The sequence below is a fragment of the Ahaetulla prasina genome, chromosome 3 (assembly GCF_028640845.1).
Source record: "Ahaetulla prasina isolate Xishuangbanna chromosome 3, ASM2864084v1, whole genome shotgun sequence".
NCBI classification, from domain to species: domain Eukaryota; kingdom Metazoa; phylum Chordata; class Lepidosauria; order Squamata; family Colubridae; genus Ahaetulla; species Ahaetulla prasina.
Window position 1 is genome coordinate 67162495 of NC_080541.1, and position 25880 is coordinate 67188374.

The following is a 25880-nucleotide window of genomic DNA, read 5'->3' on the forward strand; positions in this document are numbered from 1 at the left end:
CAAGTTCCAAGTTCAAGCATAATTTTGACACCAAAAGTATCAGAAACAATTGACACCAACTTGTCATTTTGTTTGTAAGATGGGCAGCTATATAAATTTATTTAATTTTTATTTATTTATTTTATTTAATCATATTTATATACCGCCCTATCTCCCGAGGGACTCAGGGCGGTTTACAGGCACTAAAAACAGATAAATACAATATAAATACAATATAAAAACAATTAAAAAACTTATTCTAAAGCCCATTAATTAAAAAGTATAAAAATAAAACCCAATTTAAAACCCATAAATTTAAAATCTAACTCAGTCCTGCACAATTAAATAAGTATGTTTTAAGTCCGCGGCGGAAGGTCCGAAGGTCCGAAAGCTGACGAAGTCCGGGGGGTAGATCGTTCCAGAGGGTGGGAGCCCCCACAGAGAAGGCCCTTCCCCTGGGCGTCGCCAGACGACATTGCCTCGCTGACGGCACCCTGAGGAGACCCTCTCTGTGAGAGCGCACGGGTCGGTGAGAGGTATTCGGTAGCAGTAGGCGGTCCCGTAAATTTGACAAATAAATAAAATAAATAAATGTTTCCTGCCTAGAGTTAGTCTGATAATGAAGGCAGCATGCAAATCAATCAATCAAATTACACCTCCACTTATTTATCCTGGCAAAAATATGGACGTGTCTTCAGGATTGTTTTTAACCTTCTGGTCTGGTCTATAATTTTGGGATTTCCTGGTAGCTTTCAACCCAAATAGTAAACTAGTCTTATTCTTCTGTGTGCTGTCCCGATACGGTAAGTCAAACTATAGCTTATCCTCAGCTTACAACCACAATTAGACTTGAAGTTCCACAACTTATGTTGTGGTAAGAAGATGAGTTGGACCAAATTTTACAAAAAATTTATGGTGATTGCTAAGTAAAGCGTTGTTAAGTGAATCTAGCTTCACTATTGGGTATTTTTGACAGACATTGTGTAGTCATTTTGACTAGAGCAAATGCGGTAAATAATCATAAATGTAAGCCAGTTGCCAAGTGCCCAAATTGCAGTCATGTGACCATGGCATTTGTGTGATGATTGTATGTGCAAATAGAGGTCATAAGTCTTTTCCCCCCCCAAGGAGTTTGTAACTTTGAACCATAATTAATCGAACTGTCATAAATCAAGGATTACCTGTACAATCTTGGGAACTATATGGAAATAGCTATTTGTTTAGTCAACAGTGTGACTTTAATTTGCTCTCTTACTTCTATGGTTTTTTTTCCTAGTAGCCCTGGAATTTCCTGGTGGTCTCATATCCCATGACCCTGCTTAGCTTTTTCAAAATCAGCCAAATGTGCTAGGCTCTTACTTGCTTTCAAAGTTCTGAAAAATCTTAGCAAATAAAGAGAATGCTGAAATAATAGAGAACTAAATTATTTTAACAAAGCTTTGTGGAGCTGACAGGTGACAATCTGACTGTTTGATGATATATCTGACTTTTTGATGATATTTTTAATATCTTGGCATTTAATAGTAGACATCACAGTCCACAGTTTGAAGGCACATTTAGACACTGTGGAAATCTTTGCTTTAAAAGAAGCATTGAATGCAGTGCCACATTGTTTGCATGAATTTTAAGCAAAATAAAATGTAGGGCCCCAAAGTTAATTTCCAGTAATAATGTATTATAATATTTAAACAATTTACAGCAAATCATCAAGCACTTATTAATTGCACATATTGTTGATAATAAACTGTTAATAAACCTTTTGTATTAAAAAATGTTTGTGCTTACATGATTAAAAAAGACATCAAATCGTAATAAATCATGGAGAAATGAGAAATTCTATCATTTTACCTGTTCAGATTTTTAATATTTCATAGGTCCATACATCAGTATATTTTTATATTTGGACTCTCATTTTATATGCACAAAGCTGCATATAAAATTCACATGCATGCATTGGGTTATTACAGATTTAATTAATGACTGGAACATGGAATGACAGGTTGGCACACCTAAACAGGAGCTGGGTTAACCTGAGGCCCCAGAGGTTGCTTTTCAAAATCCTTTCTTGATTTGGGAAAAGCCAGAAGACACCTGCCAGAGGTATACATGTGGCCAGAAAGAGATGCTAGAATGGCAAGTGATTTTGGGATCCCTCATTTTGAATTGCCCTAGGCAAATGTCTCTTTTACCTATGGTATAATGTGTCACCGAATAGATGCTTCCACACTCCCTATGACTGTAGGACAGGGGTGTCAAACTCAAGGCCCACGGAGATCTGGTCCACAAGATGCTTAGATGTGGCCCATGGGGCCACCTTGGAAACAGTGAAGGACCTGCCCGAGGTGCCTCTGCCAGCAAAAACAGAGTGGCCCGTGACTCTCCTAGAGTCCATTTTCGCTGGCAGAGGATTGCAGGAGGCTGTTGCAGCTGAGCTTGAGAGCCTGTTTTCTTTGGCAGAGCACTCGGGCCACCACAGGCACCCCCAACATGAGTGATGTCAGACTGGCCCCACCCATCCTGGTCATACCCCTCCCATTCCCCCCCCCCGAGGTCAAACACAACCCTAATGCAGCCCTCAATGAAATCGAGTTTGACACCCCTGCTGTAGGAGAAGAGTGAGCTTGAAGATTGTTTCTGTTGGGCACATGATTCAAGTGACATCTGACTGTTTCTGGATTATTGTGGTGCCAAAATTATATGGCTGATTTTGAAGAATTTTTAAAAACTGCAGTTAGTCTCAGATGCTGTTACAAGGATGCTGACTGGCTATGTATAGGACCCTTACTGCATCTGTTTTACGAGGTCTGTGCTTGTTATTTTAATTAAGTCTAACCTTTCTAAAGATATGTTTATGGAAATAAACCATCCTAAAGCAGGAGTTATAACACAGTGCTAGAGCAATATTCCTTCTCTAATAGTGTTCACAAAGTTCTAAATAAAATTATTTTTTTTACATTTTTTTAAAGTAAATAGGAAGACATAGGCCAAGTTTTAAGACATAACTCGATTTATATTACATAGTAGCATTTCCTGCTAATAATTATAACATTGTTATAAAATTGTTATGATAACAATTATAACAGAATTAAGTGGCTAATTCTGCAAATTATATTCAGAATGCCACAAGCACAAATGAAGCCTAGTTCTACACAGAGCAACTAGAATGCTCATGTGATTCTGTGAAAGCTAGGACCCCTAAATGAGAAACTAACATGTAAGCCAGAATATTCAAAATTCTGCAAATCCCATTATGAATTCTTACATAAAGAAAATATATGGAATGATGGAGTGCTCAGCATTAGATTGTGGTTCTTATGAGATCTTAGCCACATTTTACCTGCATCCCACAGCTAACAATTACCTGAAGTATATTGGAAGCACAGATGGTTTGCCAGGATAGGAAGATATGGAGAACTATAATGAATTGGATTGATATAGACAGTTCTAGCTATATATATCCTTTTTCTTACATCATGAGGTAAGAAAAATGTTGCTTGTCAGAAATGAGACTAGCACACTGTGTATGGATAGATGTTGCTTAAAATATGTTTTAAAATTGAAAAATTAAATGTGGCTAAGCTTTCACGAGAACCACGATCTATTCATGACCACTTTAGCATTCCATATATTTTCTGCAGGCTTGCATAAATTCAGAATGGGATTTGCAGAATTCTTAATATTTTTAAAGATTTTTGATGGATTGTTTTAAAACATCTAGGCCATAATATGGGGATGACTAATAGTAGCCAAAGGGTTCCAAGTGTCTCCCTTCCCTAAACCACAGTTCGGTATGATGGGCAACCCAGATTTGTTATCTATTATTGATTATGTGAAAGTTGAGAACTTTTCCTAACCCATTAAGATTCTCCTGAAACTTTCCTGAAGTTTTGTATGTGATATTTTTCACCCTCATTGCGTTGACTTTAAATAGGAAAGTATTGATATTTTTTTTGTAGTGTAGCTAGTCTGATTTAACAGCTAGGTGATTTCATTTTAATATGCAGTTTTCATTTAGGCATATTTGAAAAATCATTGGGATTATGTTATTTACAAAGTTATATACTAAATGTGTAAGCTGATAGTTGCAAGGAGAAAGCCAAATCCAATTATTATAGGTTTGTTTGTTTGTTTGTTTTTACTATCAGTGGCTTTCGATTAGATCTGAAATTACTTACATGGCATTGTCTCTCAGAGATAATACAAACTTCCTGGCATATGCAAGGTTGCTCTGCAGATAATGATATAGTGAATACTTGCTCTTGGGTCATTTTAGAGCCATTAAAGAAGTAAAATAAGTGTATGTGTTTCATATTGTGATTCACACTGTGAATTGAATTAGAAATCAGTTTGGTATTTTCTATATTCATTAAATAAATTGGCACAATTGCAGTAAAACTAATATTCCAAAGAAGATATTTTGATTTAACATTAAAATGGTTTAGCATTCCTCGCATATCCATGATTTAATGGCTTAATGGAATGCCATTAATGGAATGTCAGATATCCCTATTTGGTCTGTTAATTCAAGATTTTACTTTAATAGTATAGTTAACAGAAATGTTAAATGAGTTATAATGAGAATTTACTAACTCTGATCATAGCTTGCCTCTTTACTGCTATATTTAGAAAATTGGAAAAGCTTTCGTCAGGTTGAGCTTCACTGGTGACCATGGTCTTACCTCTGAACATTTCTTTTTCATTTCTTTCTTTTTCTCTCTCTGTCTCTCTCTGTCTGTCTCTCTGTCTCTGTCTCTGTCTCTGTCTCTGTCTCTCTCTGTCTCTCTCTCTCTCTCTCTCTCTCACACACACACACTTCATTATAATTGTCTACACTAAATCTATGTCTACAAGCAACTTGTTCATAAGATGCAAGTAACCTTAAGTCTTCAATACACAGAGTGATTGGGGTCTTAAATTTTGTTTTCATTACTGACATTATTTTATTAACAGTAACAAGGACACAACTGACCTACTTCTATTCTCAAGCAGTCAGTTTCCATTTAGTGGGTACAGGTAGTTCTCAACTTACAACCATAATTGGAATTGGAATTTCGATCCCTAAGCTATAACAGTCGTGAAGCAACTCATCATGTAACCAGACCTGATCTTAAGACCCATTTTTTACCATGGCCGTTAAATGAATTACAATAGTTGTTAAGTAAATCATGTCATGATTTTCTCAATCACAAAATGCTGCAACTATTGTAAATATCTGTAGAGATTCTCAGTCATCCAGGTCATGGTTGTCCCAAAGGTGCTTTTTCAGGAGGCAACTGGACTTTCTCCAGTTGTCCAGTTGCCTCCTGAAAAAGCACCTTTGGGACAACTGTTGTAAATGTGAGCTAATTGCCAAGGGCCTGAATTATGATTATGTGACTGGTTGGAAATAGTGCAATGGTTGGAACTTTGAGGATGGCTTATAAGACACTTTTTCTAAGGCCACTGTAACTTCATTGTTAAATGAAAAGCCATAAATCAAAGACTACTGGTACTTGCATGTAGTTGGGGAAAAAAAACACGGATCTCTGCAATTATACCTTCTGTAATTTCTTAATCTTGATTTTTATGACAGTATCTTGTTTAAGTACTAACTGGATCTGATCCCGTTTAGCTTTTTAAAATCACTCTCCATTTTAGTCAATTGTTCAGAGTAGGTTTTTTTCTTCTTCTTTAGGATTGATGTGAGCTACACACTTGCATATATCCTATTTTCTTTTCAAATGTTCTTCCTTTTCAGGAATGTTCTTCCTTTGCAGAACCTTCTTGGTTGTTTTTTTTCAGGGTTATCACTGGATCATAATGAGACACGTTTCATTTATGTTTTACAAGACTTGTATTTTCAAAATTACAACTCTAAAGTGGTCGATAATAATAAAAAAAAGGGAAGTAAGTTTTTACACCGTGCCATGCCTTGACTTGTCAGGCTTTTTCCCTAAAGCTGTTTATGCAGAAGGAAAGCTGTATCAATAGCTACTTTTTTTCCCTGACACAATACCAGCTTTGAGAAAGAAGTTTTCAAAAGGAGCCTGGCACAAAGAAAAAGTATTAATTTTCTTCCTACATACTGTAATCGAATCTTTATCTCCATGACTGCTATTTCTTTACAAGCAGTAACACATTTCATAATTATGTAATTCCCTCTTAATATCTTGTTTTGGAGTACATTGAAGGGGCACACTGTGGTTAGCAAGGATATACAGATAGTCCTCAATTTACGACCACAATTTATGTTGCTAAGTGAGAAATTTCTTAAGTGAGTTTTGCCCCATTTTACAACTTTTCTTGCCACAGTTGTTACGTGAACCTGCAACCGTCATAAATAAGAACCAATTAGCAAGCATCCGAATGTAAATCACATGACCATGGCAGTACTGCAATGGTCATAAGTGTGAAAAATGGTCATAAGTCACCTTTTCCAGTACCGCTGTAACATTGAATGGTTACTAAGCGAACTGTTGTAAGTCGAGGACTACCTGTATATAGAAAAAGGGTCTTAAACAGCATGTCCTAGAATTTTGGATATATGATTTGGTTTGGATTTGTATTAATGTAAAATGTTCCTTTAATATAGTTTCTACAGTTCTTATTACTGCATTTCTCTACATTTCTCTACATTATTCCAGAGAACATGGCTGTTGGATGTGAAAAAGACAGCTTGTGTAAAATAATTTGCTTATTGGAAGCAAAATTGTCAATGACCAAGTTGCATTTCCTTTTTGTTATTGGATTTTATTCTTTGCCTCGTTTTTTCTTAGAGAGGCCTTACATTGTGTGAGGTCCACATATCTATCAGCTTGGACATACAAACAAATTATAGGCTAATGCTTTTAACCATAAACTTCTTCAGTTTGGGATGATTACAGAAAATGCTTGCCAAATTTAATGAGTGGCTGAAACAGAATGAAGAAGTTATCTTCTTTCAGATTATAATAAGAAGAAATAGCATATTTTAAAATTCAATTTATTGGACAGGCAGTAACTGAGATATGTTATTTTAGCACAATAGTATTAAAGTTAATAGAAATAGAAGAAAAATTATGCAAAAGAATAGCTATGAAATATGTGAATGTATAGTTTGATGACAACTGTCTGAACTATTAATGTATCCTAACCCAAAATATGAGATACAAAGAATAAGCCAACAGAACAAAGCTTAACATAATGTATGAAATAAACTGTGCTCAATAAATTAGCCTCTTATTGATCAGTAGTAATGCTGATATTAAATCTACTTTACTGATTTTGCTAGTTTACATTTTAATTATTCAAATTTCTTTACAGTTTATGTGCTGCATGAAATTTATTGTTTGTTTGTTTGTTTGCTTTCAGGAAATGGGTCTTGAAAGTTAATGAGTCTGAATAAGGCGCATCAATGTGGAAGCATCGGCTTCATACGTTTTAGGGACAGATCTCTGGTACATTCAAGAATAAAAAAAAATCCCTACCAGAATTGCTGCATTTCATAATGAAGAAAATTAGTCTCAAGACCATTCGTAAATCTTTTAACTTAAATAAAAGCAAAGATGACAGTGACTTTGTTGTGGTTGCACAGCCATCATTAAATGATTTTGGAAAAGATGACTCCTTGTTTGCTAGCTGTTATAGTAAAGATTTGACTACCTGTGACATCAATGGTGAAGATGAGAAAGGTGGCAAAAACAGATCAAAGAGCGAAAGCTTAATGGGTACATTAAAAAGACGACTTTCAGCAAAACAGAAGCAAAAAGGTGGAAAGGGCAGCACGCCATCCGTGAGCTCTGCTGATGAAGATACCTTTTCTTCTTCTTCTGCTCCAATAACTTTCAAAGATGTAAGAGCTCAAAGACCTCTTCGGTCCACATCCCTCCGAAACCACCATTATAGTCCAACACCATGGCCACTTCGGCCAACAAACTCAGAAGAAACATGTATAAAAATGGAAGTGAAAGTAAAGGCCTTGGTCCACTCTACAAACCCAAGCCCTGCGCTGAATGGCGTACGCAAAGATTTCCATGACTTGCAGCCAGACAGCAGGTTCCATGAACAAAACAGTGCATTCAAAAGTACAGAATCTCAGAATGGAGATTTGCATCTTCATATTGATGAACACGTGCCTGTAGTTATTGGACTTATGCCTCAGGACTACATTCAGTACACTGTGCCTTTAGATGAGGGAATGTATCCTTTGGAAGGATCACGTAGTTACTGTCTGGATAGTTCCTCACCCATGGAGGTTTCAACTGTTTCTTCTCAAATGGGTAGTAGTACATTTCATGAAGAAGAGGTTTCAGTGAATCAAGACATAGTAGTTGCTCCGGATATCTTTGTGGACCAAGCAGTAAATGGTTTATTGATTGGTACAACAGGAATCATGTTGCAAAGTCCAAGAGTTAATGATGTTCCCCCACTCTCGCCATTGCTACCTCCAATACAGAATAATCAAATCCAAAGGAACTTTAACAGCCTGAATGGCACAGATGTCCATGTGGCTGAAAGTATGCGCTGCCATTTGAATTTTGATCCTAACTCTGCACCAGGAGTTGCAAGAGTCTACGATTCTGTACAAAATAGTGGCCCGATGGTTGTAACAAGTCTCACAGAGGAACTTAAAAAATTGGCAAAACAAGGATGGTACTGGGGCCCGATCACACGATGGGAAGCAGAGGGGAAATTAGCTAATGTTCCCGACGGTTCATTTCTTGTGCGAGACAGCTCTGATGACCGTTACCTTTTAAGTCTGAGTTTCCGTTCTCATGGTAAAACACTTCATACTAGAATTGAGCATTCAAATGGTAGGTTTAGCTTTTATGAACAACCCGATGTGGAAGGACATACTTCTATAGTTGATCTAATTGAACACTCGATTAGGGACTCTGAAAATGGTGCATTTTGCTATTCGAGATCTCGATTACCTGGGTCTACAACTTACCCAGTGAGACTAACCAATCCAGTATCTCGTTTCATGCAAGTGCGTTCCTTGCAGTACCTGTGTCGTTTTGTTATACGTCAGTATACCAGAATAGATCTGATTCAGAAACTGCCTTTGCCAAACAAAATGAAGGATTATTTACAAGAAAAGCACTACTGAAGGCTTATGGGAAACTTGCAGCTTGCACTTTGGGAATTACAACAACAACAAAAAAGAGTGGTTGATACACAGTTTACAAACTTAATTATGACTAGGGTTTTTTTGCTGCCATAATTTCATTTTTGTGCATAAAGAAGAGTAATGCATTTTGAGTTTAATGGATATTTGGGATTTTTCTTTTTTTTTAAAATGATCTCAAAGGGTTTTTTAGAAGAGTAAAATAACTATCTTTCATTCAGTGTGCAAAATAATCACAATGTGAATGATAAATATTGTCCTTAAACTCCCCATCTCCTTTGCTGCTAATCCACTGTGATTTTTATGCATTTGAAGCACATTTCATGTGTTTTCAACCGTAAGTAAAAAATTGAAACTTGATGGGATATATTTTGTCATTTTCAAATAGTCTGGGGTTATTATTATTTTTTTGTTCTTAATTTAAAAATAAAGTTTGGGGTAAAATATACTGGTGTACCAAACTTGGATACATGCTTAAAATGATTCCCTAATATCTAATTAAAAACATATAACTGTGGGTTGGAGGGAATATGTGATCCAATACAGTTATGCATCATACATTTTGAAAGCTTCCTTTCTCCTAAGCAGTTCCATTATTGCAAATGTTGCTTTGTTTCTTTTGTTCATTCTTAAGCATTTTTAAATTTGAAAATAGCCTTTGAAAAATATCTGTAAAATGAATACTGGAAGTCATTAATAATAATGAAGCAAAAAGCTAAATATACTTAAAACATTTAAAAAATTTTTGAAGGGATTATAGAAATCTGATTTAAATAAAACTATTCAGGTAATTTCAGAACTGTGAGATTTGTCTCAACTGAATTTTTTTTAAATTATGTGGCACTGAATTTAAAAATACAGGTAGTCTTCAACTTACAACCATTTGTTAAGCAGCCATTTGAAGTTATGACCCTGAAAATCCTGACTTACAACTGGTCCTTGAAGTTAGGACCACCATAGCATCCCCATTGTCACGTGATCAAAATTTGGTTGCTTGGCATGTATTCACAACTGTTGGATAATCCTGGGGTCATGTGATCACCATTTGGGGCCCACCCAGCTAGCTTTTGACAAGCAAAGTCATGGGGGGAAGCCAGATTCAGTTAATGACCCCACGGTTCACTTAACTGCAGTGATTCTCTTAATAACGGTTGCAAAAAAGATAATGACATTGGGCGGAACCACAACCTCACTTAGCAACAGAAATTCTGATTCCAGTTGTGGTTGTCAGTCGAGGACTACCTGTATCCTGTAATTACTACAACAATTGGACCTTAAGTAGCTCATCTTAACAGGAATTTAAATTCCATTAATTTTCTTGGATGAGGTAAACCACATGTATAATCTTTTCCCATGGAAAATGATGAGATTAAGAAGTACTTAACCTTGATAGAATATGGCCTCAGTTTCAAATGTGCTTTCCTTTATTGTTCAGTGTTAATTTGCCATCATTATAGTTTAGTTTAATTGGCAAGTGAAAAGAACCTAAATTAACCCCCAAATATCATTCTTTAAATAAAAATGCACGTTTTAAAAGTAAAGACAGTGACATTAAATAGCAAAATAGTCACCATAGGAAATATTCAAGTGCATTACCATTTTCATTTCTACAAATTCTTATTTGAAAAAAAGGAAAATCCGTACAATTTTGTAATTGGATACTTGTAAGGGATAATCTGCCAGGAACAACAGGATTTCCATAGCCTCCATATATTGTTTTCTCTCACTTTAGTGGGGTCTGCATAGGAGAAATTCCCAATGAATTGGAAGGCCTATAAATGAGGCTGTTTTACAGCCTTGACTCAGTCTTGACAACCACCTTCACCTCTTTTGATGAAAAATTGGGGAAAGTTGATGTTAATTGGCTCCATTGCCTCCAGTAGGCTTTAAGTCTGATGGTGTTGTTTTGTGTACGTTTTTGTAGGAAAAAAATGCCAATAGGTTTATAAAGAAATTACAGCCTAACTGTTTAAAAATATTTGTGGTCAAAAGACTATTTCTGCAAGTTGTTCCATGATGAACATTATACTGTGGAAGCAAAGTATTCTTATGTTTATAAGAGTTTCTGTGAACCAAAATCTTAACAAATAGGAAACTGTATTCTGAAATTTCTGAATAAAATCATGCAATTTGAGAGTGTGTTTTAAAGTTACAGAAATTAGTTTGTGCCACTGCAATGTGTCTTTCATTTATTTTATTTTTTTGCATTTTTGTTTGCATTTTTCTCATTTGAATACTGAATATTTTGCTGATTATTAAAATATTTAAAGGGTGATGAAAATTTGAGAAATCTTTATTTTGGGGTATTTCACTCTTGCTTCTTCTACCTGTTTTGTGGGGGGCGGGGGCGGGTTTGAATGAATTTATACAATTACTATATGAAGGTGTTGCAGTGGCCTGACATCTTGTGTTGTGTGAGTCAATATGCTAAATTTCTATTTTTTAAAAAAATATTTTTAGATCATAATGTTTAAGAGAGTATCAGAGACGAAATATGTCTTTTGCTCTGGGATATAGAGGGGGAAACAGCTCTCTTACCAAGTTACAGAATAATAGATTTTGAAAAATAAATTATATAAAGAGAGATGTTCTTAAATTCCTGGGCAAAATTTTTCTATATATGTGTGTATCTTGGCTTTGCCATTCTGATATTTATGCAAAATCTTCATTTTTGTTTCTTAATTTTTACTCCCAAGCAAGATTACAAATTTTATATATAGAAGGCACAATGATATATGATGGTACCATGTTTTGCCTAATGAAGAAAACAATTTTTTTTTTCTACAGTAGGAAAGTACATGTGAGAGTAAAATCCCCGTCTCTAAGATATGTCAAATAAAGGACTGTTTAGTTAGTGGTAGACGAAGAAAGTTCTCTGGAGTAACTAATGTATATTATGACAAAAAGTTTTTAAAGTCCCAGTGTTTAACAAAGAATGATATGAGGGACTATGATGGTATTACAATTCCATATTTAGATTTTTAATAGCCCAGTCATATTTCTGGATATATGGTAAGACACTGAACCTGCTTGCTATAGTTGTCACCATCTTTTTACATCTTCAGTTCATATTTAAAATATGTTCTTGTATTGCACGCCTAGTCTATCCCTCACAGAACAGACAAGTTTTTCTCATTATATAGAACTAGGAAAGACACCATCCCCATCCCGGGGTGAAATGCTACCAGTTCGGGCGAACCAGTATTTTTGACAATCAGCTGTGCCAAGCAATTTATATTCACTAGAAAGCAGGAAATCCTGCTTTCTAGTGAACCTAAATCGTGCACCACAGCTGTCCTGTTCCCCACTCCCCACTGTTCTACTTACCTTAGAAAAGCCTTCTTAAGCCTCCTTTTTCAGCGCTGTGTGGTAGCGTCTGTGGTGTGCATGCACGTAAAGCACATGTTTGGTGCGTGCTGCGCATGCGTGTGCACAGAGTACCGGTAACAGACCTCGAAGCATTTCACCCCTGCACCATTCGTTAACAAAATGGCATGTGAATGAGAAGGTCCTTCTTTAGTAACCTTTCTGTCTGTCATTCATTTTCCAGAGAGCCGGACTGGAGTAGCTACACCCAGTGTCATGCACTAGTCCCTCATTCACTGAACAATAACAAATAAAACCAACAGCAGGAATGAGCCGTGAGCCACCTGCATTTAGCCGAACAAGAATTGTACATCAGTAGGAACAGATCTATTTTGTTCTTCTAGGCCAAGGGTGTCAAAATCGCGACATCATGTCGTCATGTGACGTATCATAACTTTTTCCCTTAGCTAAACCGGGGGTGGGCATGGCCAGTGTATGATGCATCTGGCCGCAAGTTCAACACTCCTGTTCTAGGCTGATGAACAGCCTAGCAAAAGCAATGCTATCTTTGTTTTCTGCTTTGGTTGGCTGTGGCAGCGACTGGTTAGGTAGAAGGTTGGGAAACACTTGAGAAATAATCCACGTAGGTCTTCTGGGTGGCAGCTCTTTAAGGTAGTAAGACAAACAGCTATTGATAATTGCTTTGAACATCCTAATCTTCATTGTGCCAGTTAAGACCTCCGCTGTATCTCTCCTTCTCTCTCTTTTTCTCTCTAAGTGGTACGTTGCACATTAGATTAAAAAAAGAATGGAAAATTCTGCAATGACTTGATTGAAAATTTCATGAAAAATTTCTTATGAATTGCCTTCTCTTGTTCATTTAATCATTGTAGAAAGCACACATACTTTGCCATGCATAATTATACTTTGCTTTCTGTTCTTCTGCCTATTTCTGTTAGCAAGTGCTGCTTTATTCTGTGTGACAATTCAGAACAACTGAAACATGGAAATAACGTGTTTACAAAAAGTGCTGCAACAAAATGGTATTTTTCTCTCAAATATTACATTGCTTGAGCAAACGCGCAGCTCATGTTGGAAAACACATAGGCTGTTACATGTTTATATTTAGTACATTTTAAGAAGAAATGTTTATATATATGAAAATGGGCACCCTCAAAATGGGAAACCTTAGTTGCCTAACATTTCTTGTAACACAATGAGAAATTTAGATTCTATGAACGTTTTTATGCTATTGAAATGTTGACAGAAGAAACAAGTCCATTCTGACTATTGATATAAACCCAAATTGATTGTTTAATTAATTTTTAAAAATTTATTATAACCTGCATGTTAGCCTAGTTTAAATTAATAAATGCAATTGGAAAATATTAGTAACATAATTAAAAAAAAAGATTTCAGTAGATTAACAGAAAAATAACAAAAAAATCACTGTGTTACAAAGTTAATCATAAAAATAAGGCAATAACAAAAATTGCTTTTATGGTTGCATTTCTCTGTATTCAACTAACAAAAAAGTTATTTTCTAATGAGAGCGGCAGTGAAAAAAATGAGTCTACAGTGATCAATTTTTGTAGATTTTGGGAGAAATAAATGGCCAACTCAGCCTACATGCGTACCAGTAGTGGGTTTCACTTACCTTCGCTACTGGTTCGGAACTGTGTGTGCGTGTACTTCGCTCACATGTGGTGCTTCTGCGCATGCATAAAATTTACTGCGCATGCGCAGACTGTCCATGATGACATCCAGGTGGGTGGGCGGAGCCTCCTGCCACCCCGAACTGGGAAGGATTGGTAGAAACCCTCTACTGATGCACACTTAGGTAGAAGAATTCAGATTGATTTCAAAAATAAGAGAATCTTTCTTTAAAAATTAGCCAAATCTTTTAATAGATTAAATTGTTAGAAGCAACAGATACTTTCAGTGTTGCTGAGATATATCTGTCTGTCTTATCTAGATATTATCGAATAAATTAGAAAATTTTGAATTAAAATGTTTCAGAAATAGCATATGCAAGGCAATAGAGATGAAAAGCTGATCTATCTTATCTATCTGTCCGTCCGTCTGTCTGTCTATCGGAGAGAGAGAGTGTGTGTTATATATACTTACCTGTGAGGCAGAAATTCTGGCACATTGGTTCATGGACAAGCAGCAAGTTTCTGTTTCTCTTCATATATATATTAGCCAATGCTTTACATTTGGTCTATAAATAGAGTGCCGTAGTCTAAAATGTTACTTGGTTCAGTATTTCCCCCAAACCACACAAAGGGATATTTCGTATTGTCTGTTCATGAGGCAAACATACATATTTAATCCATAAATCTTACACACCAAGTATAAGGCTGCTTTTACATGCAGCTCATGCCTTCTCTGATTATCAGCAGTGGACGTAATGTCTTACAGGAATTCATTGAACAGAGCCAAAACAATGGTTTTCATATTTCAAGGATCTTGTAACACAGCTTGTAAAGAGCATCATGATAAACTTCAAAGGATGTTTCACCTAAACCCAGGTCTTTGATGTGTGGAATTTCCATTTTTCCAATGGAAAATCTTACGTATCATAGAATTGGAATTAAAATTAGTGAAGATCTCAATATATTGCATAACATCTGTAACTGCAAAAATAGTATTTGCCTTTTGCAAAGCAATTACTTTTAGATTGGATTGCTCAAGAGAAAGGGAATGCAAATTCCAGCTACTATTATCAGTTAATTTATTATCAGATAATTTACTACTATCCCTAAATTTACATCTTAGATCACTGAGTAGAAGGGAAGTTTGATAGAGTTGGAGATTCAGATGATGTTTAGAAATATTGTTCAATATAAGTTTTGAATAATGATCACATAGTCTAATTTTACCCAAGTGATCTTCTGGGGAAAAAAGGGGGATTAAAATGGAGCTTTACTTACCTCCATCCTGTGGTCAATATTTAGTTCTGGAGATAAAATCTTGTAAACCCAAGAATGGGATTTTTTAAAAAAAGCCACAGGTATCTTTATTGTTCATCAAGGTGCTTATCTCCTTATGAAGCCTAATTGGTGAATTTTACAAAACATGCTGTTTTTCAGAGAAATGCATTTCTTGATATGTAAATATTGGAATTGTTAAATAAAACCAAAATACCAGCAATATACTGACTGTGAATTCCAGTAAGGAATGGTCTCCAGCCACATAACTGAAATTTTTAATAAGCTAAAAGATTATTACATCAGCAATCACTAGTATTGTAAAATGTTATAAAATATGAATTAAACATTTGTTGACAAAAGTTGGGATAGTTCCTTAAAAAAAACTGTAAAGTTTGAAGTATTTGGAAAATAATCCAAACTTTTTATCCAATAATGGGGTGGGAGGGGGAATTCTTATCACATTTTGTATTATTGTGTATTGGGGGGGAAATTTTTATAGTGGTGGTGGAGTGCCATGAAAATAATACTTAAAATCCAGATTGCTGTAGTTTACACTTTTCTGTATGTTTCAATAATGTGTGCACTATTTGTATTAAGCACACAACAGAATGAATTATCCAAAGTCCATTGATTTTAAATGTGTTTTGGTTTGTTAAAAAAGATTATAGTAATTTCTTGCACATTTTTTGAAAAAAATTGTATAAGAATTTATGTATCTGCTTCTAGATACAGTGTGTAAATAAAAAAAAAACATTCACAAAAGTCTTTGGTGGATATTTTAATGAAATGTCAAAGATTGCGTAGGCCCCTCCTCTCCCTCCCATAATTGGCAGGAAAAAAATTGTTCTGCTTCACAATGGATTTATTTGAGTTCTAACCTCTATGCAGATTCTTAGTATCCTAAAAGATTATTGGATGGCATTGGGAAATTGGATGGCATTAAAATTACACCAAATATAGAGCCGTTTCACAAAACCTGAGAAGAAAAGTATGGAGATTCTGCAGTGTGTAAGCCAAATTCAATTTGTTAGCCCTTCACTCTTGGTTTTATTTTACTCAGCCTTATACTTCTGAGATCGGTAAAATTAAGACCCAGATTGTTGGGTCCATATGCCAACTCTCAGAGGTGGTATTCACTTATTTTCCCCTACCGGTTCGCAAATGTGAGCTTGTGCCCAGCCACACATGCACCCAGCCTTCCGTGCATGTGCTTTGTTGCCCCACACGCCTTACGTGCATGCGCCCGGCCTAAAAAACAGGCCTAAATAGCATGACTTTCCACGATTTCCGCTACTGGTTCAGGCAAACCTGTTTGAACCTGTGAATAATACCTCTGCCAATTCTGTAAATCACTTTGAGAGGACTTCAGAGCACTGTGAAGCAGTATGTAAGTCTAAGGGCTCTTGCTATTGCTATTTTATTGAGAATTACCTCAAATTAAAATTCCAAAATTGCCTTGTTGTCTTATTATGCCTTTTGAAAAGCTAGCTTTTGACTTATCAACCATTTTAAGCTCCTCCTCTTTGAAAAGGAAAAGGCTGAACAAACTACTATCATGCATGCTCGTTCCTTGTTTAAGGAGCAAGTGTCTGGGGAAGGTCTGAACAAAACCAGTTCATTGGAAACTTGCTTCTCCCAAACAGAATTTGAGGGTAAAAACTTTGCTAAAAAAAGTCCAACACAATAAAAAAAAGCAGTGAAAATATTAAGAAAAGTTAGAGGACAAAAAAGGAATCCAGAAAGGAATCCAATTGGAACTGAGTAACCGTGCCAACATAGCAGTGTACAAACTTTAGTATGCATTTATTATAAACAAACAAGCAAAACATTGGATTTTGAGCTTTTGGGTTTTACTTTACTGACATCTAGAGGTTGTGCCCACATTTTGGACCCAAACCTTCATATTCCTGCTTCAGAGTTAAATATCAAAGTAAGATATAGTTGGGAAGCTGCCCAGTGCTGTGAGAATAGATGCAGTTCAGTATGGAGCAACTCCAATTTGTCTTTTTTGAGGATGGCTTCCTCTGTTCACCTCCCTTGTTGGTATCAAAAGTGCAGAAATAAAATTTTTGAGTGAAAATAGGCAATCGGGACTACTTTGTCTCACTGATTCCTTTTTTTGGAATAATCGGAGACCCACCTTAATGTTGAAACTGTACATTTCTTTTTAAACCAATTAAAAGGTATATATTGGTGGGGATATGGCATGTGATTCTTGGCTACATGATTCCTATAAAAATAGCATGTAATCCAACTCAGATTCTAAAAGCATCAAGCTAGCAAACAACGGATAAAATGGTTTTGCATATGTGCAGTGACAATTCCCAAGACTGCTATGGCTTGAATTAATGAAAAGGTTCTGCATTAAATATAATCTTAGCTTTATCCCCACTTATTTTCCCCCAATTTTTTTACTCACTGAAAACCTGCTTTGAACTTTTCTTCTTTTTACTCAAAAGGAGAGATGATAAAAAAAAAATGAAAATGCTTTGTACATGCTAAACTTGTGCTCATTCTCATCTCAAAATGGGCGCTGAAGAATTTTTCTACTCTACTAGAAAAAGAAAACCAAAACCAGAATTGATCTACCGTATCACTCCAACAGAAAAATAACACGGGGCTTGTTTTGAGTGCAACAACTGTCATAAAGAGGAAATATTAAGGGAAATATTAAGGTAGTCCTTTTGTAGGTCTTGAAGCACCCCAAACAGCTCATGCATAAATTCAGACATCATTCAAAATTGCAATTCTCAGCTCATTTGGAGAAGGAGCATACAAGGCCTCCAAGAGGCCAGAAAAATATTCTGGTTCCTGTTTTTAATGTCTGCCCACCATCTCCCAGCCAAGAGAAAATGAGCACCAAAACTTCAACCCTGCCCTTTCAAGTTCAGATCTTCTGTAACTCATCACACACTTGTAGATTATCCTGCAGCTCAGTTCCAGGAGAAACAGCATGTTCTTTGCCTCAAATGTAGCCTTCAAACATATGCTTGTGGCAGTGTCAAATGTCTCCTCTATTTAGTCCTTCAGATAATCAGTATGATAAATGGGCATCAAAATGATGAAGTGTGGATGTTTATTGTCAAAGGGAAATTGCTCTTTCCGCCATCCAAGAAATTATGATAATTTTTCAGTAAATCCTGGAACATTGCTGCACAAGTTGAAAAACTAATAGTATTTTCAAGACGCTGACCATAAATTAGCTATTGGAATCTCAGCAATTTTGCAAACCCCAGCAACCACTTGCACAGTTAGTACTGGACTTACAACAGTTCATGGAGTTACAATGACTCTGAAAAAAAAATACTTATGACCGTTTTTCACACTTATGACTGTTGCAACATCCCCATGGTCATGTCATCAAAATTCAAACGCTTGGCAACTGACTCATATTTATGGCAGTTGTAGCATCCCGGGATCATGTGAAGATTTGTGATCTTCTGACCAGCAAAGTCAATGGGGAAGCTAGATTCACTTAACAACCGTGTCACTAACTTAACAACTGCATTGATTCACTTAACAACTGTGTCAGAAAGGTTATAAAATGAGACAAAATTCACTTCACAGATGATTCACTTAGCAACAGAAATTTTGGGGTCAATTGTGGTTGTAAGTCAAGGACCACCTGTATTCTTATTTTGCTCACCTACATCTAAACATCCTCCAGAAGTCAGTAAAATGTGAGTAAAATGTGGGAAGTACAGCTCCCAGAATCCCCAGCCAGACATTCATTCCAACATATTTGGATTGCAGTGTTTGAGGGAGGCTGCTGTATACACACTCCAAAGTGTTTTGGGGCTACTTCTAAGAGAGACAGAGTTCTAACTGTGTTATGTTTTGCAAACCAGAGGTGGTATTCAGTAGGTTCTGACCAGTTCTGGAGAACCGGTACCTGAAGTTTTGAGTAGTTTGGAGAACCGGTAAATACCACCTCTGACTGGCCCCACCCTCATCTATTCTCTGCCTCCCGAGTCCCAGCTGATCGTGAGGAAATGAGGATTTTGCGGTAACCTTCCCCTGGAGTGGGGAGGGAATGGAGATTTTACAATATCCTTCCCCTGCCATGCCCACCACGCCATGCCCACTATGACATTCACCGCCTACCAAGCCATGCCACAGAACCAGTAGAAATTTTGAATCCCACCACTGTTGCAAACATCCATAAAACACATTATTTTTCAAAATAAACCTTTAATTTTAAGTTCAAAGGTAAAGGACAAAGTCACGATTACTCCCGGTTGAGATATAATATGGATATATTTGAAAATGAAGCTTATGAATCTTATGAATTCAATTTCTGGGCCCCAAACACGGGAAATATTTTTTTTTTAAAAAAAAAATCTAAAATGAATTTATGGCTTAAACAATAATTCCTGTACGTGTTTAAGAACAAGATGAAAGATAAGGAACTAAGCAAGCACAAATAATCTCTTCTCACAGTTTGAGAAAAGGTGGAACACCCAAAGGATCCAATTTTTTTCTCCATTCTTCTGGAACTGCTATGGTATGCAGTGAAGTGAAGCCAAAACTGAATCAGCACAAAAGCCTTCAAAGAGTCATAGCAATCAGGGTACAAAGTTATGCAGGCTGAACTATAGGATAGCATATGAGGGAAAAAGGAAAGCCGGTTCACTTCCTCTTTAAAATGCTTGTTAATTCAAGAATTGGTAGGAACCCTCTTATTTGACCTGTGGCATCTTAACAGCACTCAGCTGGGGGGGAAAAATATGTGTATATATTAAATGAACATACATGTATAGGCGATTAAATTCCTAGCTCCCCACCCCCCAAACCCAGTTAAAATAACAAGCAATAAAATGTCAAATAAATAGATTGAGATCTGGGCTACAAAAATGTGTTAAGAAGGTTTTTTTTAAAAATATCTCTACTGCTAACTAGATTTCTGAAAACCAGAACCCGTAGCCTTAGTTAAATGAAATTTAATCTTAAGTGTGCATTGGCAAAATGGATTCAGATGGGCTGACTAATAAATTTCTTCCTTTCTTTCAAGGAAGTCATTATACAAATCTCCCTGAAAATACTAGGCAGAGAGTAGATGATGCACTGCAGATAGAAACAATTAAACTTCTTGCTTTTTTATTTTCCTGTTTGACTTCCAAAATGCTATTTGTCATAAAGTTTTGGGTTTTTTTTTGCATGTAATCAGTATGAATAAATATCTCGAGCAGAGATTAAACTAATTTCTAGATGATGTGGCAATTAGCAGATATCAGTCATAAGGCCTAATGTGACATCTAGCATGAGAGAAGCATATTGCTGGAAAACCAAAAGAAAAAAGGGTTTACCGACTTCATAGCCTGCTTATGGGGTTCCCATATAGCAGGGGTGTCCAAACTTGGCAACTTTAAGACTTGTGGACTTCAACTCCCAGAATTCTTCAGCCAGCAAAGAAAGCTGGCTGAGGGATTCTGGGAGTTGAAGTCCACAAGTCTTAAAGTTGCCAAATTTGGACACCCCTGCCATATAGTGTTCTGTAATCACTGAAAGAATAAGGATACTGAATGACAGCGCTAAGACTAAAGGGCTTTCAAAGTAATAGTTATACTTATGCTTATCTTCCATGAAAGTTTTCCAATTCTTTTTTTAAAAGCTGCTTTGGTAGGCACTGTATACTTGGTGATCTATCAATCCACTGTATGACCTTGGATACCCTCTGAGACAATCCAAAATAATCCTTATCCCTTTTAATGATACATCATTATATAAATTGTACGCTTCTCCAAAATTCCAACTGCTTCTCACAAGAGAGTTTTTATATTCCATTAATAATTTTGATTGTCTTTTTGCAAGTTAACCTATCTGAAATTTAGCAATTACATTTTCATTGTTTCATTTCTAGCTGCCTCCTTAAAAGTTTTGGTTTAACAAGTGTCATGCACAGAGTAATCTTTTGATTTTAAATGACATCTTCCTAAGTCCCTTTCCTAATTAGCTGCTGCTGACTTAAATTCTATAAATATATGTGGATTTTTTTTCTGTTCTAAATTTCACCACTTTATGCACACTTATATACTATATATTGAATTCTTGTTTTCATTTTACTTCTCAATGACTCTTTGCAATCCCCTATCTTTTCATCCTATGAAATATTTCAAGTTCCTCAGCAAATTGGGATTGACATCACCTCATTTCATACACATTTCATACACATTCTTGGAGCGTTCATGAATTTTTCCATTGTGAGAGTTATCCATTTATTCTTCACTGCTTTCATATTTAAATATTTACTGATCCATAAGATAAGTTGTCTTATCTCTTGATTCTAAAATACACTTTTCCAAAGTCCAAAAAAAATGTGCCATCTCATTTTTATCTACAATCATCATCAATCACAGGAGCAGGAGCTACTTTTGCTGATGGTTAAACAAAGATAATTCATCATTCATATTATTTTTCTTCATCAGCAGAAGTATTCTTTCTGCTGGATAAGCTTGTTCGTACCTAAGACTTGATGAAGCATCACCTTTATTTGCATCATTACTTCAGATACTGCCTCCCAGTTGTTGTTGTTGTTTTTTTAAACCTAGAATAGAATAGAATAGAATAGAATAGAATAGAATAGAATAGAATAGAATAGAATAGAATAGAATTTTTTATTGGCCAAGTGTGATTGGACACACAAGGAATTTGTCTTGGTGCAAATATTCTCAGTGTACATAAAAGAAAAGTTACCTTCATCAAGATACAACCCTTTCAACACTTAATGATAGTCATAGGGTACAAATAAGCAATCAGGAAACAATAAATATCAATATAAATTGTAAGGATACAAGCAACAAAGTTACAGTCATACAAAAGTGGAAGGAGATGGGTGATGGGAACGATGAGATTAATAGTAGTGCAGATTTAGTAAATAGTTTGACAGTGTTATTAAAACCAAGCATTTTAATTCAGTTAATTTCCACAAGTCACTCCTTATAAGAATTATTCAAATACTAGATAATACTTGCTTGAACCCAAAACAATCCTAGTGGGTAAGTATTAGTTGTGTGTATTAGTATTAGATACTATACTTGAAGCAATATCAGCAAGAATGCTTGAGGAGCTAAACCTCTGTGAGATTCTCAGTCATTCAGGTAATGGTTGTTGCAAAGGTGCTTTTTCAGGAGGCAACTGGACTTTCTTCTTGTTGTTTTTGAAGACGTTTTGCATCTCATGAAGAAGCTTCTTGGATGAGAAGCGAAACATCTTCAAAAAAGAAACCAAGAAAGTCCAGTTGCCTCCTGAAACAGCACCTTTGGGGCTTGAGGAGCTAATAATTGGTATAAGCAGCTGTATGGCACTCCACTTGTTCTGTCCCCCTCGCCTCAATCCGAGCGATGTCTTAATTAGTTGGCACTATCATCTCTGGCAGCAAACTAGCGAGCGTCTGCCCAGTGTCTCTGTTGTCTCCCTTGATGCCGATGAGTCAACAAACGGTACTTCAGCTGTAGTCAAGCAGTTGATTTGCCTGCTACGAAGAGGCATAGCAGCCCTTGCTGCTTTTATATCCTGTGCGGTGTGGCTCCATGACTCAGCACTTCCTAGGCCTGCCCCACCCCTGCTTCTGTTGTTCCTGCCTCTCCTGCCTACGAAACCTAGGGTCCAGCCAGGTCTGATTGCCATCAGCTGGGTCTGGAGGCGTGGCCTGGGGGGGAAAGAGTCAGGGGACAGAGGCCTCGTTATCTCCTCCACCTGGCCTGCTTCTGGCTCCTGGAGCTGAGCCAGGGAAGCCGGTGCTCCCGAGGTAAGTCCTGATGGCCCTTCCCCCTCACTTTCCAAGTCACTTTCTGGCAGGGGGCCCGGCTCGGGGGCGCAGACACAACACTCCACTGCTGTATGTTTCTGTACAGTAGTACTATGCATTCAATTTTAGTTCATACCTCTATTTAATCTGTAGCAATATGGGGATAGGGACCTGGTGGCTCAGGGGCTAGGACGTTGAGCTTGTTGATCGAAAGGTCGGCAGCTCAGCGGTTCAAATCCCTAGTGCTGCCGTGTAACGGGGTGAACTCCTGGTACTTGTCCCAGCTTCTGCCAACCTAGCAGTTTCAAAAGCATGTAAAAATGCAAGTAGAAAAAATAGGGACTACCTTTGGTAGGAAGGTAACAGCGTTCCGTGCGCCTTTGGTGTTGAGTCATGCCGGCCACATGACCATGGAGACGTCTTCGGACAGCTCTGGCTCTTCAGCTTTGAAACGGAGATGAGCACCGCCCCCTAGAGTTGGCAACGACTAGCCCGTATGTGTGATGGGAACCTTTAATATGGGGATATTGTCTCCAATTAATGAGTGCTGATTACACCATTCAGATGTGCCTATTTTTATCCAATGTATGTTTTTTTTTTTAAATATTTTCTACTTTCCTAGGATGTAAGAAAAGGGTAGCATTAAAGTAGAATGTTTTACTCCTCAGCATCACTGGGATAAATGCTTGTTCACCCAATCATAGTTTTGATTGTTTACAAGCCCATCTGGCAATGCATGGAACAGCAACTATAGCTTACTACAGGACTGTCATTTGACAATGCAGCAAGATTTAGTTATTAAAGTGTAGCTGCTTGCAGCATAAGCAGTACCAAAGATAAGGCCCACAGTTAACAAATCTTGTGATTCACTTCATTATGGCTTAATGAAGTTTGTGTTGTGGTTTTATTATAGTCTTATATTCCTTCGGTTTTTAATTTAAGTAGTTTTTATATGTTTTTTAACTTTTCTGAGTTGTGTTTTTACCCTGGTTATAAATCGCCCTGAGTCCTTCGGGAGAAGGGCGGTATATAAATAAAATAAAATAAATAAATAAATAAATAAAAATATTTTCTGGTTTAAGGCCACTAATTTTTCTATGATGGCTGTACCTTCTTTTCAGCTGCTAGTTTACAAATCTATCGAGCTAAGGTTACTTTTAGGAGTTATAATGAGCTCCCTGTTCTTAATGTTTCCTTTCTTATCAGCAGGAAGATTGAGGTGGACATTAACTAGCAGCAAAGCTAGTTATGTTCCTCAGTCAGTGAGAAAGCAAAGAAGGCAGGAAGAAATAAAGAAACAAAGCAAAAACTGCTTGAAATGGAATATCTCTCCAGTTCTAAGTCTGCTTTCACAGAAATGTACTCCGGCCATTGTTGTTTATGTCCAGGGTTAACTGGAAGCTTCTTCTTTTTTTAAAAAAAAATTCCTCCTCTTTTTTGTTCTGGAAATAAGGAAATCAAAGATCAGACTTGATTTTCTTATTTCTATAGTTCTTTCTAAACATTTTTCTTGGAATTGGTCAGAAGAGTTTCCTACAACCTCAGTATGTCATTCTCCTTGGGTTGTTTTAATTTTTGCAACCATCAAATTAATTTTTTTTTTTAAAAAAATACCATTTTGAAAATACAGTACATGACAAAGCAATTCACCCTTCAAGGGAATTATCTGGAATGTTCTCTGATTTAATATGCCCAGCTGTTGTGGCCTAGAGGTGGAGCTCTTGCCTCACAATCAGGGGGTTGTGAGTTTGATCCTAGGTAGAGGCAGATGTAGGGTCTCCTGCTTGGGCAGGGGGTTGGACTAGATGACCTGCAAGGTCCCTTCCAACTCTGTTAATCTGTAATATGTGATATACGATTGATTGCTGTGTCATACAATTGCCTTATCACTGTGCGCTATGTAGCTTGCTCATTAAAAAATTGCATCCATCTTGGAAAGTGCAGTGCTACAGAATAGAGAAGAAACAGCTTCCCTCAGAATTGTTGACATCATACTTTCTATCCAGGTTTTAAGAAATAGACATATCTATCCCTCGCTGAAAGAGAGAAGCAGGATAGGACCACGGACAAGGAGTCAGTATTTATAACTTTGCTAATCAGTTGGAAATAAATTGTGAAGTCCATCTACTATATCTCCATGATCAAATGCTAAAAAACTCAGAGTAGAAGAGGAAAGTGCTGGACATACTGCCGAGGAAGAAGCTAGAGATGCAATGGACTAAATTCTCCCCAAATAGAGGGAAAAAAGTGGCATTACGTAGATTTAAGGCACTGAAAAGTATACTGGATACTGCCTCATCTGCCTACAAAGTGCTTCAGACCGTTGTATCTTTTCAAGGCAATGAAAGGGGCCGTGGTGGCTCAGGCTGTAAGAAGCCTGTTATTAAAACACAGCAGCCTGCAATTACTGCAGGTTCAAGCCCGGCCCAAGGTTGACTCAGCCTTCCATCCTTTATAAGGTAGGTAAAATGAGGACCCAAATTGTTGGGGGGGCAATAAATTGACTTTGTAAATATACAAATAGAATGAGACTATTGCCTTACACACTGTAAGCCTCCCTGAGTCTTCGGAGAAGGGCGGGATATAAATGTAAATTTAAAAAAAAAAAATGACATGGCTGACACCTCTATGAATCCTTGATAAAGTGGCTAATAAAGGGGGTAGTTTAAGCTAACACAACAATGTGACACAAGCAAGATGTGGTCATAGCAAACTATTATAAAATGGTATTAATACTTCACGTAATCTTGAGTCTGTCTCTCTGTCAATGCAGCCTAGAACTGCATTGGGTTTTTTCTTTTTTTCTTTTGGCAGCTTCAGCACACTGCTG

General features: G+C 36.7%; 1 protein-coding gene across 2 annotated transcripts in view; it reads left to right on the plus strand.

The window, feature by feature from the left end:
- SOCS6 (suppressor of cytokine signaling 6) overlaps nt 1-16543 on the plus strand; it is a 44099-nt gene extending 27556 nt beyond the window's left edge. For both annotated transcript variants that reach the window (XM_058178565.1, XM_058178564.1), the window contains exon 2: nt 7309-16543. In XM_058178565.1, coding sequence (XP_058034548.1) covers nt 7445-9046 — 1602 coding nt within the window. In that variant the 5' untranslated portion in view covers nt 7309-7444 and the 3' untranslated portion in view covers nt 9047-16543. The remainder of the gene's footprint in view (nt 1-7308) is intronic.
- The last annotated feature ends 9337 nt before the right edge of the window (nt 16544-25880 follow it).